The sequence below is a fragment of the Oncorhynchus keta genome, chromosome 27 (genome assembly GCF_023373465.1).
Source record: "Oncorhynchus keta strain PuntledgeMale-10-30-2019 chromosome 27, Oket_V2, whole genome shotgun sequence".
Lineage (NCBI taxonomy): Eukaryota > Metazoa > Chordata > Actinopteri > Salmoniformes > Salmonidae > Oncorhynchus > Oncorhynchus keta.
Window position 1 is genome coordinate 36,881,200 of NC_068447.1, and position 15,916 is coordinate 36,897,115.

At 40.3% G+C, this 15,916-nt stretch overlaps 1 protein-coding gene across 1 annotated transcript; it reads left to right on the forward strand.

Annotated features, from left to right (window-relative positions):
- Nucleotides 1-2,787: 2,787 nt before the first annotated feature.
- LOC118359926 (tyrosine-protein phosphatase non-receptor type 1-like) lies at nucleotides 2,788-15,916 on the forward strand. The gene is made up of 9 exons (XM_035738856.2): nucleotides 2,788-3,038; nucleotides 4,005-4,095; nucleotides 5,349-5,449; nucleotides 6,613-6,711; nucleotides 8,175-8,312; nucleotides 12,491-12,700; nucleotides 12,885-13,046; nucleotides 13,349-13,506; nucleotides 13,622-15,916. Exons 1-9 carry the CDS (start codon nucleotides 2,982-2,984, stop codon nucleotides 13,929-13,931), a joined length of 1,326 nt encoding a protein of 441 aa, XP_035594749.1. The 5' UTR covers nucleotides 2,788-2,981; the 3' UTR covers nucleotides 13,932-15,916.

Sequence of the window (15,916 nt, forward strand, 5' to 3'; positions counted from 1 at the left end):
TTGAGTGGCTGCGGCCAACATACTGACTCAAATCTCTAGCCACTTTAACAATAAAAAAATGGATGTAATAAATGTATCACTAGTCACTTTGAACAATGGCACATTATAAAATGTTTACATACCCTACATTACTCATCACATATGTATAAACTGTACTCTATACCATCTACTGCATCTTGCCTATGCCATTCGGCCATCGCTCATCCATATATTTATTTGTACATATTCTTATTAATTCCTTAACACTTGTGTGCACAAGGTAGTTGTTGTGAAATTGTTAGACTTGTTAGATATTACTGCATGGTCGGAACAAGAAGCACAAGCAATTCGCTACACTCGCATTAACATCTGCTAACCATGTGTATGTGACCAATAAAATTGGATTTGATAACACATATGGAATCATGTAGTAACCAAAAAAGTGTTAGTAGCCACCCTTTGCCTTGATGACAGCTTTGCACACTCTTGGCATTCTCTCAACCAGCTTCATGAAATTAATTTAAATTAGCAGTTGTGCCTTGTTAAAAGTTATTTTGTGGAATTTATTTCCTTCTTAATGCATTCTAGCCAATCAGTTGTGTTGTGACAAGGTAGGGCTGGTATACAAAAGATAGCCCTATTTGGTAAAAGACCAAGTCCAAATTATTGCAATAACAGCTCAAGTAAGCAAAGAGAAATGACAGTCCATCATTACTTTAAGATATGAAGGTTCAATGAAGGTCCAATCCAAAAAATGTCAAGAAATTTGAAAAGTTTCTTTAAGTGCAGTCACAAAAACCATAAAGCTCTATGTTGAAACTGGCTCTCATGAGGACCACCACAGGAATGGAAGACCCAGAGTTATCTATGCTGCAGAGGATAAGTTATTTCGAGTTACAAGCAAGAGTTACCAGCAAAATAAATGCTTCACAGTTCAAATAACAGACACGTCTCAACATCAACTGTTTAGAGGAGACTGCGTGAATCAGGCCTTCATGGTCAAATTGCTGCAAAGAAACCACTATGAAAGGACACCAATAAGAGGAATAGACTTGCTTGGGCCAAGAAACACTTACAATGGACATTAGACCAGTGGAAAGTTGGTCTGCTAAGTCCAAATTTTAGATTTTTGGTTCCACCCGCCGTGTCTTTATGAAATGCAGAGTAGGTGAACAGATGGTTCCCACTGTGGCGCACGGAGCAGGTGGTGTGATGGTGCTTTTCTGGTGACACTGTCTGTGATTTTATTTAGAATTCTAGGCACACTTAACCAGCATGGCTACCACAGCATTCTGCAGTGATACGCCATCCCATCTGGTTTGCACTTAGTGGGACTATAATTTGTTTTTCAACAGGACAATGACCCAACACACCTCCAGGCTGTGTAAGGGCTATTTGACCAAGAAAGAGAGTGATGGAGTGCTGCATCAGATGACCTGGCCACCACAATCACCCGACCTCAACTCAGTTGAGATGGTTTGGGATGAGTTGGACTGCAGAGTGAAGGAAAAGCAGGCAACAAGTGCTCAGCATATGTGGGAACTCCTTCAAGACTGTTGGAAAAGCATTCCAGGTGAAGCTGGTTGAGAGAATTGCAAGAGTGTGCAAAGATGTCATCAAGGCAAAGGGTGGCTACTTTGAAGAATCTCAAATATAAAATATATTTTGATTTGTTTACAACTTTTTTGGTTACTACATGATTCCACATTAGTTATTTCATCATTATGATGTCTTCACTATTATTCTACAACAGTAAAATAGTCAAATTAAAGAAAAACTCTTGAATGAGTAGGAATGTCATTTTGACTGATACTGTATGTGAATGTGATATTTCAGTGTTTTATATTTTATGAACTTGCAAACATTTCTAAAAACCTGTTTTGCTTTGTCATTATGGGGTATTGTGTGTAGCTTGATTAGGGGGGACATAACAAAATGTGGAAAAAGTCAAGGGGTCTGAACATTTTCCAAATGCACTGTATTTTACAAGATTTTATTAGGATTTAGTCAGAATAAGGACCACATACTGTTATTTTCCTTTATCACCTAAAGCTCAATAAGTTCATCTCAAAACAGTGAATGACATTTACACATGTAATGATTTCTTAAGACAGAGTTTTAACTTTGACTTTAATCATTGTGTTATTTGTAACTCTATTGAAATGGCAGAACATATTTTTTCACGTCAACTCACTAAAACCTTTTGGAATGCATTTCAATACTGAATTACATTATAATGATCTTATTATACCCACTTTAACTTATAATAATGTCAGATTTGGTTTGCTAATGGAGGACATACATGATTAATGCATGTACAATAATTAGATTATTATGCTAAATATAGTAGTTTCTTAAAAACTACCTCTTTGTTTGTAATCTTTTTGAATGAGGTTAGGCTACATTGATCAAGATATCTTTGAAATTAGTTCAATCTAAACAAGCACTACGTCTTTAAATTAACTTTTGTACTCTGATCCCTGATTAGACCACTTTGAGTCTTAGTTTTGTTTATTTAAGTAAACTAATATTTTCTATTATGAATTATGCATTTTCTAGTTGCTGGGTCTGTTTATTAGAACAAGTGTTTATTTCTTGTACGCAAAATGTTCCTATTTGTTTGTGAAAATTCCTGAAAAAATAAAACAAGTAAGATTAACCCATAGGTTTTTGGGGCCTCACCCCCGTTATTTGGACTGGACTGGTTGGCCTCGTTCCTGACACTTCCGTAAAATACGTTACTCGATTGGCCAATATCAAGAAATGAAGGCGGGGATTAGAACCACCCAAGGACAGTCTTGATAAGGAGGAGCGTAACGGCGTGTTTCCGGTAAAACCAGGCCGAGAGAGAAAATAGTAACAGTAATCTATGTAGCAACTGAAAATAAAAAACAGTATAGAAAGAGTTGTCCACTTTGTTGGACAACGTCTGTCCAATTTGCCTAACCTTTACAAATAGATATCGATTGGTCGTCGGGAAAAGAGTCGGCTGTAGCAAGGCAATGGAAGCCGAGTTTCGGACAATCGATGAACCCGGGAGTTGGAACGCCATTTACCAGGTAACGTTAGGATCGTCTTGGCAAATCAAGGTGGCTTTGAAGTTTCATGTTCTGTGCCTAGTCGGCTAGATGGTAACATTGTCGGTTTACAACGACTTTATTACACGTGTGTCGTGGTTATAAAGTATTATTTCAGATGTAGTATGTACCAATTTTGATACCATAGCCAGCTAACTAGATTACCTTGTTCCGATTTTTTTTAATGACCAATCTCCTCGGTGCTGTCCTAGCAAGCCCCACTGTTTCGAATGATACAGTTGTAAAATCGAGTAGGCCATGTAACGCAGGTTGTCACATTTGTAACGTTTACCTGCACGTGTTTGAAACCTTGTAGAATATTAGTGTTGTTACATTGGCAGTCATTGACGGAGTCATCGATAGTTAAATGTAGACAGATTCCCCTACTTACTCCATGCCACAGTTCAGACATCATGAATGTTACTACAAAAAGGGGCACACCACAATTTCAATCACATTTATCCAACTAACACATCTATTAACTATTAAAATACTCTGCATTACAGACATTGCCTACGCGTGACTGTGTGGCCAAGATGTGTCATATTTGAGAATAATGTGGTGGATGACAATTATCTATTATAGTGTCAGCATAATTTGTGTAACTGCAGACAAACATTTGGTTCAGGGAAATATCATTTAGATGTCATACTAAGAGTAGATACCACAAGTATCCTGTTATTGTGTTGTAAAGAACAACCTTCGTTTTAGAAAATGGTATTTGAACATCAAGAAACACAGAATCATCCAGACACACCATACATCTGCACAGTAGTACATGCTCATTAAGACCCAGCTAGAGTTTAAACTAGTTGTAATAAACAGAACACTTTTTGGGGAGAATACCAGTGAGAGTGCATCCATAGGAACAACCATTTGCCTCCCAAAACAAAGATATCTCCCAAGTTAAGAAATAAAGTTTGAATGTATTGTTGTTTTTGCTCTCAGGAAATCCGTCAGCAATCAAGTGAGCTGCCCTGCAAACTTGCCAAATTACCTGAAAACAAAACTCGGAATCGCTACAGAGATGTCAGCCCATGTAAGTTTTGTACTCTTGACTCCATATAGAGGAATGAGGATTGAGCTGCTGAGATTCTTCGTTCCTAGATACAAATAAAATAAAATTGTATTAGTCACATGCGCTGAATAAAACAGGACCTTACAGTGAAATGCTTACGTACGAGCCCCTAACCAACAATGCAGTAAAAAAAATAAGAATAAGAAATAAAAGTAATTCAAGGGCAGCAGTAAAATATATAGAGAGGTCCTGGATGGCAGGAAGCATGTCCCCAGTGATGTACTGGGCTGTACGCACTACCCTCTGTAGTGCCTTGCAGTCGGAGGATGAGCAGTTGCCATACCAGGCAGTGATGCAACCAGTCGGGATGCTCTTGATGGTGCAGCTGTAGAACCTTTTGAGGATCTGAGGACCCACGCCAAATATTTTCAGTCTCCCGCGGGGGAATGGGTTTTGTCGTGCCCTCTTCACGACTGTCTTGTTGTGCTTGGACCATGTTAGTTTGTTGGTGATGTGGACACCAAGGAAATTGAATCTCTACAGAAGCATAACATAGGATAAAAACATGCCAATAACACAATAATAACAGACTGACACATTTGATAAAAGTACAGTTTATAATAAAGTTGATGCATTATGCAGGACAGCTTTTGATACCTGCACAATTTTCTCTTCAAAATCAACACTGTTTTTGTATTTAGGTGCTATATACTGTGGCCGAACCGTGTTAAGCTGTAGTCTTTGACACATCTCATGTATGGCAACAGATGGATCTTTCAAGGTCATATTCCTCAGAAGCAGTTCAACAGAACAAGCTTTTAAAGTATATATTTTTAATCTTCCTTCATGGTAACTCGACACAGCAAAGCTGTTGTGGTTTCCTCTTTTCACAAAGATGCAAAAACCAAACCTAAACCCTATGGGACAGACCAGTCACATGTCAACCAGGGTGTCCATATGTTCTTGTTTCCTGGTTTGAGGTAAAGTGAAACAACCATACACTAGACTTGAAGTATTTTAAATCTTGGTTGTTTACTTTAGTCCCATTCCAACTCTATCTTTTGATTTAGATTAGAAGAAAGAGATAGTATTTCCTGTTTAGTTGAATGGATTAGAAATAAACACTGCTGTGTTTCAGTCACAGATAGACCTGTTGGATGTACTGTACAAATGTCTCTTGAGAACTGAATCTCTAAACAGAAGTCCCGTAGGATATTACAAATTGCAAAGTCAAAAGGGATTTCTTTTCATCAAAGTTCTTTCATTCTCTGCAGTTGACCACAGCCGAATCCGCCTGCAACTGGGTGTGAACGACTACATTAACGCCAGCCTAATTTCTGTAGACGAGGCACAGAGAAGCTACATTCTTACTCAGGTTTGTACTCTGGGCTAGAAGGTTGTGGGAATAAATTGTTGTCTTTATGTCAAGAGATCACAGCAATTTTACCTGGTTCAGAATGTCCAACTTCTAATTTATAAAGACAACAACAGTACAGTGACAACAAACATCCATATATGACAATAAACAACATCTAGCAAACCCTTCAAAAGCAAGCCGGGCATCCTGTGTGACCTGGTGTGGGGGAGGGGTACAGTTCATAAACATGTATACAATTGATATAGGGCGCATTTGTAAATTCACTCTGGATATCTATACACTCTCGTCTGAGTGTACCAGAGCGCAGAATAACTGATGAATTTACGAACACTCAATACCTGTTGAATATGGCCGGAGTCAGTAAACATTGGCAAAAAAAGCTTACTTCAATTGTTGCCAGCAGCACAGTTACAGTCACCAACTCTATGGATAACATGAAAACAGCCTAACCAGCTCTGCTAGGCAATTAAAATGGTTATAGTGAGCTGTTCTCTCATTTATGTCTGAAAGTAGCTAACAAGCTAGCTAACTTTAGGATCAACCCTACTCCTCTGCCAGAGCATCCAGTGTGCGCTCTAAACGCTCAGAGATCGAAACGCTCTGAATTTACCAACGGACAATCTGACAAAGCTCTGAATTTGCTTTCTGGCACTCAGAGACAATTTATGAACGCACCCACAGTAGGCTATGCTCTCTGGTTTATATATTTTCTTATAATGTCCCAATGACCATTTAGTCCATTGTAATAGTCCTGGAGGTCTGATTCCGCTCATTCCATAGTCATGAAGTTCTTTAACCAAATGTCCATGCTGAAGCACTGAGGTTTACATACTTACATACATACCAGTTTATCAGTATTGTCCGTTTTGCTGATAAAGAATAAATGGTTTATCATATTATCATCACATGGGTTATTTTCTAACATGTACACTCAATGAGGTTTCATTTTAGGATTGTGTAAAAGTGTCACTCTGTCTTGAGTGTCATGATATCTATATCAAAAGTGGGTAACACTTCATTTGAATCTTCACCGACATGCTCCTACTGGTAGCCGGTCACATTTATTACTGATTGACGTAAAAAGAACGGATGAGAGGTGCTTGCAGCATAACTTGGGGCTATTTCTAACAATACCTCCTCCCCCTCTTCTTATTCTAAAGGGACCCCTTCCAAACACATGTGGCCACTTCTGGGAGATGGTTTGGGAGCAGGGAACCATGGGAGTGGTGATGCTGAACCGTGTCATTGAGAAAGGATCTGTGAGTATATCAATGATTATTATTAGTATTTCATTCATATGATCTGCCTTGAATATTGAACTTCATTAACCACTATGGGCCTCCAGTTCGAGAGCGCTACTCTGTTTAAGTAAGACAGAGGGGCAATGAAAAGTGGTTCACATAAGGGCCTTTCCTCTTCCTATCTCAAAATATCAATATTATACAGTACCAGTCAAAAGTTTGGACACACCCACTCATTCCAGGCTTTTCTTTATTTTGACTATTTTCTACATTTTAGAATACTAGTAAAGACATCAAAACTATGAAATAACACCTAAGGAATCATGTTGGAACCAACAAAAATATATATATTTTGTATTTGAGATTCTTCAAAGGAGCCACCCTTTGCCTTGATGAAAGCTTTGCACACTCTTGGCATTCTGTCAACCAGCTTCATGAGGTAGTCACCTGGAATGCATTTCAATAATTTTGAAAGTTACTTCAAGTGCAGTCGCAAAAACCATCAAGATGAAACTAGCTCTCATGAGGACCACCAGAGTTACCTCTGCTGCAGAGGATAAGTTCATTAGAGTTAACAGCCTCAGGAATTGCAGCCCTCAGACCAATCAACATCAACTGTTCAGAGGAGACTGCGTGAATCAGGCCTTCATGGTCCAATTGCTGCGAAGAAACCACTACTAAAGGACACCAATAAGATGGACATTTAGACCGGTGGAAATCTGTCCTTTGGTCTGATGAGTCCAAATTGGATATTTTTGGTTCCAACCGCCGTGTCTGTGAAACACAGAGTAGGTGAACGGATTATCTCTGCATGTTTGGAGGTGTGATGGTGTCGGGGTGCTTTGCTGGTGACACGGTCAATGATTTATTTAGAATTCAAGGCACACTTAACCAGCATGGCTACCACAGCATTCTGCAGCGATACGCCATCCCATCTGGTTTGCGGTTAGCAGGACTTTAATTTGTTGATCAACAGGACAATGACCCAATACACCTCCAGGCTGTGTAAGGGCTATTTGACAAAGAAGGAGAGAGATGGGGTGCTGCATCAGATGACCTGGCCTCCACAATCACCCCACCTCAACGTAATTGAGATGGTTTGGGATGAGTTGGACCGCAGAGTGAAGGAAAAGCAGGCATCAAGTGTTCAGCATATGTGGGAACTCTTTCAAGACTGACGGAAATGTATTCTAGGTGAAGCTGGTTGAGAGAATGCCAAGAGTGTGTAAAGCTGTCACCAAGGCAAAAGGTGGCTACTTTGAAGAATCTCAAATATATTTAAATGTAACACTTGTTTTAGTTACTACATGATTCCATATGTGTTAATTCATAGTTTTGACATCTTCACTATTATTCTACAATGTAGAAAATAGGAAAAAATAAAGAAAACCCCTTGAATGAGTAGGTGTCTAAACTTTTGACTGGTACTGTACATATTCAATGTAAATATCCCTATCAGATGTATGCACTTCTGTTTTCAGGTGAAGTGTGCACAGTACTGGCCACCTAGAGCGGAGAGGGAGGCAATCTTTGAAGACACAAATTTCAAGCTTACACTTGTTTCAGAAGACATTAAGTCTTACTACACTGTCCGTCAGCTGGAGCTGGAAAATCTGTCGGTAAGATTCCTCTTCCTCGTTGTGCCCTCTTCTGTTCTTCTCAGATTTATCCACCCATAGAACCAGTGGATCCCAACACAGCATCCTATTATCATTTTTAATTAAATACTTTTACATAAAAACAAACATTGAACAAATGGTTACATTTCGTGTTACAGTGCTATTTTCACACATTTGTATTTGAAATCAAACAATGACTATGAGGTTAAAGTGCACACTCTCAGCTTTAATTTGAGGGTATTTTCATCCATATCTGGTTAACCGTTTAGAAATTACAGCACTTTTTGTGCATGCCTCCCCCATTTTAGGCGAGCAAAAGTATTAGAACAAATTCCCTTACAGTACCAGTCAAAGGTTTGGACACACATGCAGTACTCATTCCAGGGTTTTTCTTTATTTTTACTATATTCTACATTGTAGAATAATAGTGAAGACATCAAAACTATGAAATAACACATATGGAATCATGTAGTAACCAAAAACGTGTTAAACAAATCAAATTTAAAAAATGGTTTCTTCAAAGTAGCCACCATTTGCCTTGACGACAGCTTTGCACACTCTTGGCATTCTCTCAACCAGCTGCTTAACCTCTCTAGGGAACGTGGGACGGTAGCGTCCCACCTGACCAACATCCAGTGAAATTGCAGAGCGTCAAATTCAAAAACAGAAATACTGACTATAAAAATTCAGAAAACACACAAGTGTTAAACATAGGTTTAAAGATGAACTTCTTGTGAATCCAACCACGGTGTCAGATTTCAAAAAGGCTTTACGGCGAAAGCATACCATGCGATTATTTGAGAACATCGCTCAGCAGACAAATCATTAGAAACAGTAACCAACCAAGTAGAAGAGTTACACAAGTCAGAAATATAGATCAAATTAATCACTTACCTTTGATGATTAATCATATAGGTGCACTCAGAAGACATTCATTTACTCAATAAATGTTTGTTTTGTTCGATAAAGTCTCTTTATTTCCAAAAAACGTTTTTTTCGCACCTTTTCTTCAGTAATCCACAGGCTCAAACACAGTCACAAAAGGCAGACCAAAAAAATCCAAATTGTATCCGTAAAGTTCATAGAAACATGAAAAACGATGTATATATTCAATCCTCAGGTTGTTTTTAGCCTAAATAATTGATCATATTTCAACCGGACAATAACAGCCTCAATATAAAAAGTAAACAAACAAGAAAGGCGCACTCTCGGGATTGAGCATGAAAAAGCTCTGTGACACTTCAGGTTCCAGTCATTCAGACTGGTCTTACTCCCTCATTTTTCAGAATACAAGCCTGAAAACATTTCTAAAGACTGTTGACATCTAAGATCTGCAATTTGAGTCCTAAGTCAATGGATACTGTAATGGCATTGAATAGAAAACTACAAAAATATAAAAACCCTACTTCCTGGACGGATTTTTCTCAGGTTTTCGCCGGCCAAATCAGTTCTGTTATACTCACTCACAGACATTATTGTAACAGTTTTGGAAACGTTAAGAGTGTTTTCTATCCAAATCTACCAATTATATGCAGATCCTAGCTTCTGGGCCTGAGTAGCAGGCAGTTTACTTTGGGCACGCTTTTCATCTGGAGGTGAAAATAGTGCCCCCTGCCCTAGAGAAGTTAAGGTAGTCACCTGGAATACATTTAAATTAACAGTTGTGCCTTGTTCAAAGTTCATTTGTGCAATTTCTTTCCTTCTTAATGTGTTTGAGCCATTAAGTTGTGTTTTGACAAGTTGGGGGTGGTATACTGAAGAAAGCACTATTTGGTAAAAGACCAAGTAATTTTACTTTAAGACATGAAGGTTAGTCAATCTGGAAAACTTCAAGAAATTTGAACGTTTCTTCAAGTGCAGTCGCAAAAACCATTAAGCTATGATGAACCTGCCTCTCATGAGGACCGCCACAGGAAAGGAAGACTCAGAGTTACCTCTGCTGCAGAGAATACATTGATTAGAAGTAACTGCACCTCAGATTGCAGCCCAAATAAATGCTTCAGAGTTCAAGTAACACACATCTCAACATCAACCTTTCAGAGGAGACTGTGTGAATCAGGCCTTCATGGTCGAATTGCTGCAAAGCAACCACTACTGAAGGACACCAATAATAAGAAGAGACTTGCTTGGACCACGAATCACAATCAATGGACATTAGACCGGTGTCCTTTGGTCTGATGAGTCCAAATTGCAACCTTCGTGTCTTTGTGAGACACAGAGTAGGTGAACGGATGATCCCTGCATGTGTAGTTCCCACAGTGAAGCATGGAGGAGGAGGTTTGATGGTGTGGGGGTGCTTTACTGGTGATACTGTCTGTGATATATTTAGAATTCAAGGCACACTTAACCAGCATGGCTACCACAGCATTCTGCAGCGAAATGCCATCCCATCTGGTTTGCGCTTATTGGGACTATCATTTTTTCCAACAGGACAATGATCCAAAACACACCTCCAGGCTGTGTAAGGGCTATTTGACAAAGAAGGAGAGTGATGAAGGGCTGCATCAGTCACCATCAATCACCTGACCTCAACCCAATTGAGGTGATTTGGGAAAAGCAGCCAATAAGTGCTCAGCATATATGGGAACTCCTTCAAGACTGTTGGAAAAGCCTTCCTCGTGAAGCTGGTTGAGAGAATGTCAAGAGTGTGCACAGCTGTCATCAAGGCAAAGCGTTGGTACTTTGTAAAATCTAAAATATATTTTGATTTCTTGAACACTATTTTTGGTTACTCCATGATTCCATATGTGTTATTTCATAGTGTTGATTTCTTCGCTATTATTCTTCAATGTAGAGAATTGTAAAAAAAAAAATAAAGAAAACCCTTGAATGAATAGGTGTGTCCCAACTTTTGACTGGTACTGTATGTGTGTTGAAGTAGTAAAAAGTTAAGTATTTGTTCCCATATTCATAGCACGCAATGACATCAAGCTTGTGACAAATTTGTTGGATGCATTTGCTGTTTGTTTTGGTTGTGTTTCAGATGATTTTGTTCCCAGCATAAATTAATGGTAAATAACGTACTGTGTCATTTGAGTCACTTTTATTGTAAGAAGGAATAGAATATGTTTCTAAACACTATCATGATAACGGATAATCCTGAATAAATGAGAAAGTTACAGATGCAGAAATATCCTACCCCCAAAAACTTACCCTGTTATTGTAATGGTGATAGGTTAGCATGTCTTGGGGGTGTGGTGTTTGTGTATATACACTCAGTGGACATTATTAGGTACACCTAGCCCCTTAGCTACACCCATCCCCCAAGGCACCCAATGTGTGCCAGGAAAACATTCCCCACACCATTACACCACCGCCACCAGCCTGTACCGTTGACACAGGTACGATGGGGTCATGGACTCATGCTGCTTATGCCAAATACTGACCCTGTCATCAGCATGAAGCAGCTGGAACTGGGATTCATTGGACCAGCCCCCCCCCCCCTCCCCCCCAATTGTCCAGTATTGGTGATCGCATTCTCACTGGAGACACTTCTTGTTTTTAGCTGATAGGAGTTGAACCCTGTGTGTTAGTCTGCTGCAATAGCCCATCTGTGACAAGAATCGATGTGTTGTACGTTCCGAGATGCTGTTCTACACACTATTGTTGTACTGCATCGTTATTTGCCTGTTTTGTGGCCCGCCTGTTAGCTTGCACGATTCTTGCCATTTCTCTTTCGATATCTCATCAACAAGCTGTTTTCGCCCACAGGACTGCCGCTGACTGGCTGTAAACCCTACATACTCGTGCGTGAAAAGCTCTGGAAGCCGGACATTTCTGCGATACTGGGACCTGACGATCATACTATGCTCAAAGTCGCTTAGGTCACTCGTTTTGCTCATTCTGACGTTCAAATGAACAATAACTGAATGCCTCGACGCCGATGCCTCCTGCTTTATATAGGCTCACGGCCACGTGGACCATTTTTGTGAATGGGGGTGGTGTACCTAATAAAGTGTTTAGAAGCAGCTTCGGTGGGTTTATGACATCCGTATACAAGCAACGGGTTTATGACTTCCTTCTACAAGCAACTCCAGACTATCACGTTCCAAAGTCATTTATAACATTACATTTTTATTTTATTTTTACTTGTTCATACTTGTTATGATAGGGCAATACAGCAATCGATATCTCTGTTCTATTTTATGCTTATTCTGTTTTATTTGTTCTTCTTACAGACTCTGGAAACTAGAGAGATCCTACATTTTCACTACACCACCTGGCCTGACTTTGGGGTGCCCGAATCTCCAGCCTCCTTCCTCAACTTCCTGTTTAAGGTGCGGGAGTCTGGGTGCCTCAACTCTGACCAGGGGCCTGTGGTGGTGCACTGCAGCGCAGGCATCGGCCGCTCTGGAACCTTCTGTCTCGTCGACACCTGCCTCTTACTGGTCAGTACTGGACTGGGAATTCCATTAAAAATGTCAAACTTTATTCCTCCTACAAGGGGAAATTGTGCAAATGTGGTATTGAGAATGAGTTGTGCATTCTCTGACTTTATGAAGAGTCATAACTTCATGCCAGGTTATTATTTATTGTTTTGTAACTAACTTTCTGTGACATTTCTGATTGCAGATGTCCATGCGCAAAGACCCATCAACTGTGCGTATTCGTGACGTGCTGCTGGAGATGCGACGCTATCGGATGGGCCTGATTCAGACCGCTGACCAACTCAGATTTTCCTACCTCGCTGTTATTGAAGGTGCCAAGTGCATCATGGGAGACACATCGTTGCAGGTCAATTAAATTTCTCTTTTAGTTGCTGCCACGAACCAAAGTGTTATAGTAGATCATGCAAGCACATCCAAATATGGTCTCCTCGTTGGCCATAGAATGCTGTTATACTTGTCCTCTAATGAAAAATTGAAGAAGGCTAATTAGGTCGTGTTTATTTGAATAGTTTGGATTTGGGCAGCCCTAACTAGATGTAGAGGTCTCCCCTCATAATGTACTGTAAAAAGTCATAGCTATTCTCTTCTCTGTAAAGCCTTTGAATGTTTAAATAATACCCACATCAATCCTTAAATGTTTACGTTAAGGAGTCGTGGAAAGAGCTCTCCAACGAAGAGGACGTTCCTCCAGAGTTCACCCCTCCCCCGCCCCACTCCCGACCCCAAGGTCCAATCAACGGCACGGTTGAACCTTCCTTCTTTCCTGAAGAGATTGTTGTTGCGCAGAATAATTTCCACACTCGCAGGTAAATAAGATCAGCTCAATTAGTCATTTCTAGCAATCTAGACTTCATATATGCAATATTTAATATCCCCTATCTCTCTGTTGTTGCCCCCCTGAATATCTCTCTCCTATGGTAGTGCCCCACCAGAAACTGAACTGCGATGGAGGGGTGGTGGTGATGGTGCTACCTCCCAGTCTCCCACCGTCCCCGCTGATCAACCTGGCTGCCAGGTGGGAAGCAAAGAACCAGATCCCAAAGCTCTGATGGAACCACACCGGCTGCATGAGACTGAAACACAACAGGGGCTGAACCAGGACCAGGCAACAGCAGCAGGAGACGACAGCCTTGAGGCTCAGGGTGCCTGGACCCCCCTGCTGGCCAACATGTGCCTCTGCACTGCCCTGGCCCTGGGTGCTTACATCTGTTACCGGGCCTGTTTCCACTGATCTCCTCTACCCTCCTCCCTCTCTTGCTCCTCCCTTTCTCTTGTCTGTTTTTTTGCAGGGTGAACTGGGTCGAGTGGATTGTTTGGATTTCAGCAAATTGATTGATTCAGACTCGCTCACTTGTTTTCTTAACAGAGCGTGAGTGTGGGAGGAAGGACTGCCCCTTTTCCCTTGTCACCCACCGTAGCTCCCATATGAACTGTCAGTTTGGACTCTCAGGACCTCAATTTTCAGGTGTCGCATCCCAAATACAGGTGTTGATGTAAAATCAAATGAGTGAGCAACAATTTTTCATCATAGTCGTTAGTAAAGGAAGATGTGTGTGTTTGTTTCTGTGTTCTATGAGCTGAATGGTTTACTAGTTGACCCTACCTACACACATGCACCCTATATTCAGTTACCAAATGGCACACTCATAAGTGTTCTTCCATTTCAGCCTTTGCAAATAATGTCCATTGGCTATTCACCTTTCTCTACCAAATAGTTATTTCAATCCAGCTCTTCAAATAAAAAATTGGTCAAGAGGAGTTACTCAGTGCTTGATTTGTGGCAACCCTGCAGTGCCAACATAATGATTTGCTGCGGAGACGTTAGTAAAAAGAAAACAGACACATTTTTCTCCTTGAGATGATTGGGCAGTATTATTCCCAGGAGTAAACTGAGACTAGGGGGTGGCCACTGTCTGAGAGAGACTGCCCTCCCTGCCTTCCACTGGTTGAGTGGTGCATACAGTGGGTCATTTACAGGCCATAGGAGAGCTCCCTACCACTGCCCTGTTTTAGGGCCTTTTGGCGAGAGCTGAGTGAGTGAGAGGGCAAGCGAGCGAGTGTTTAGTGAGAGTTAACAGCTTTCTACTGATGCTTGATTTCTATCTGCTGTCTTAGTGGAAAACATCACAAGTTAATAATACAAGTCAGATTTGAAATGTATTCAAGATTGATTCCTGGCCCTTTTCTCTCCCACCGCGTATTCATTCCTAACTTGACATTTAAGCAGGAGTGTCTTGTTGATAATGTGCTTTGAATGGAAATGCCGCACACACGTATTGAGCTGTTCTGGCTGGCCTAGTTTGAGATGCTGTATTCACATTTAGCCTGTTTCAAAAAGTGGTTCCAGCTAACGCTGATGTACAAATTCCAAAATGAGTCTCCAATGATTTCGCAACAATTTGTTATTGTTGTCAAACCTATTAAATATATCATTCAGGGATAGTAACTTCTTGCTGTCACCACATTGGATGAATAATGCAGAAGCTTTTCATGCTAAAGAAACAAAGTGAATGTGTAAGGAGGAGGGGAATGCATCAGGTGAGCGTTGCATAGTAATTAAAGAGCAGGTATCTGAACACAGGAGGCTGCATTAACGCACAAAAATGCCAGCTCAGCCTACTATATGGAGACACAGACAGCAGCTAACCCTACGCCCCCTTCGCTAGCAATACAAATACTTTATATTGACCTTTATTTTCCCCATCCTCTGACAGCTAAACCCATCCTGCCTGTATGGACAGGGAGCCTGGGGTCTCAAACCAACCAACAAACACCAGCACATGGAATAAAACACTGTAGTGGTGATCAGTTATATTATGTTATGGGACTGTGCTGTTAAGTTTGTTCTTACTACTTTTTTCCCACATAAACATCCTGCAGTTTTGAATAAACAGGTTTTTAATGAGATTAGTTCAACTGAGTTTAATTTACTTTAGTGACTCAAAAAGAACTACTTACTTCCTGAGTCCAACAGCTGTACTTTTTCTCTAGAATGTATGAAAGCCTACCCAAGGACACACCTTCTTGATACTTTTTTCAGATCAGGTTTCATTGTGCTGGCTTTTTCTTTTTTACATCCATCATTGTATTCCTTTTTTAATAAAAAAAAATGTACTGCTGATTTGTTCTAGGTTTTGGAACTGAGTCAATTGTAAGATTTTATTTTATCAGACTGAATTCTGAACAAAGGCTGTGGTAATAAAATCAGTCCCTGTA

Coding starts and splice junctions, on each gene's coding strand:
- LOC118359926 (XM_035738856.2), top strand. CDS start 2,982: ATGGAAGCCGAGTTTCGGACAATCGATGAACCCGGGAGTTGGAACGCC. Junction 12,701..12,884: donor TCGACACCTGCCTCTTACTG/GTCAGTACTGGA, acceptor TTCTGATTGCAG/ATGTCCATGCGCAAAGACCC. Junction 13,047..13,348: donor TGGGAGACACATCGTTGCAG/GTCAATTAAATT, acceptor GTTTACGTTAAG/GAGTCGTGGAAAGAGCTCTC.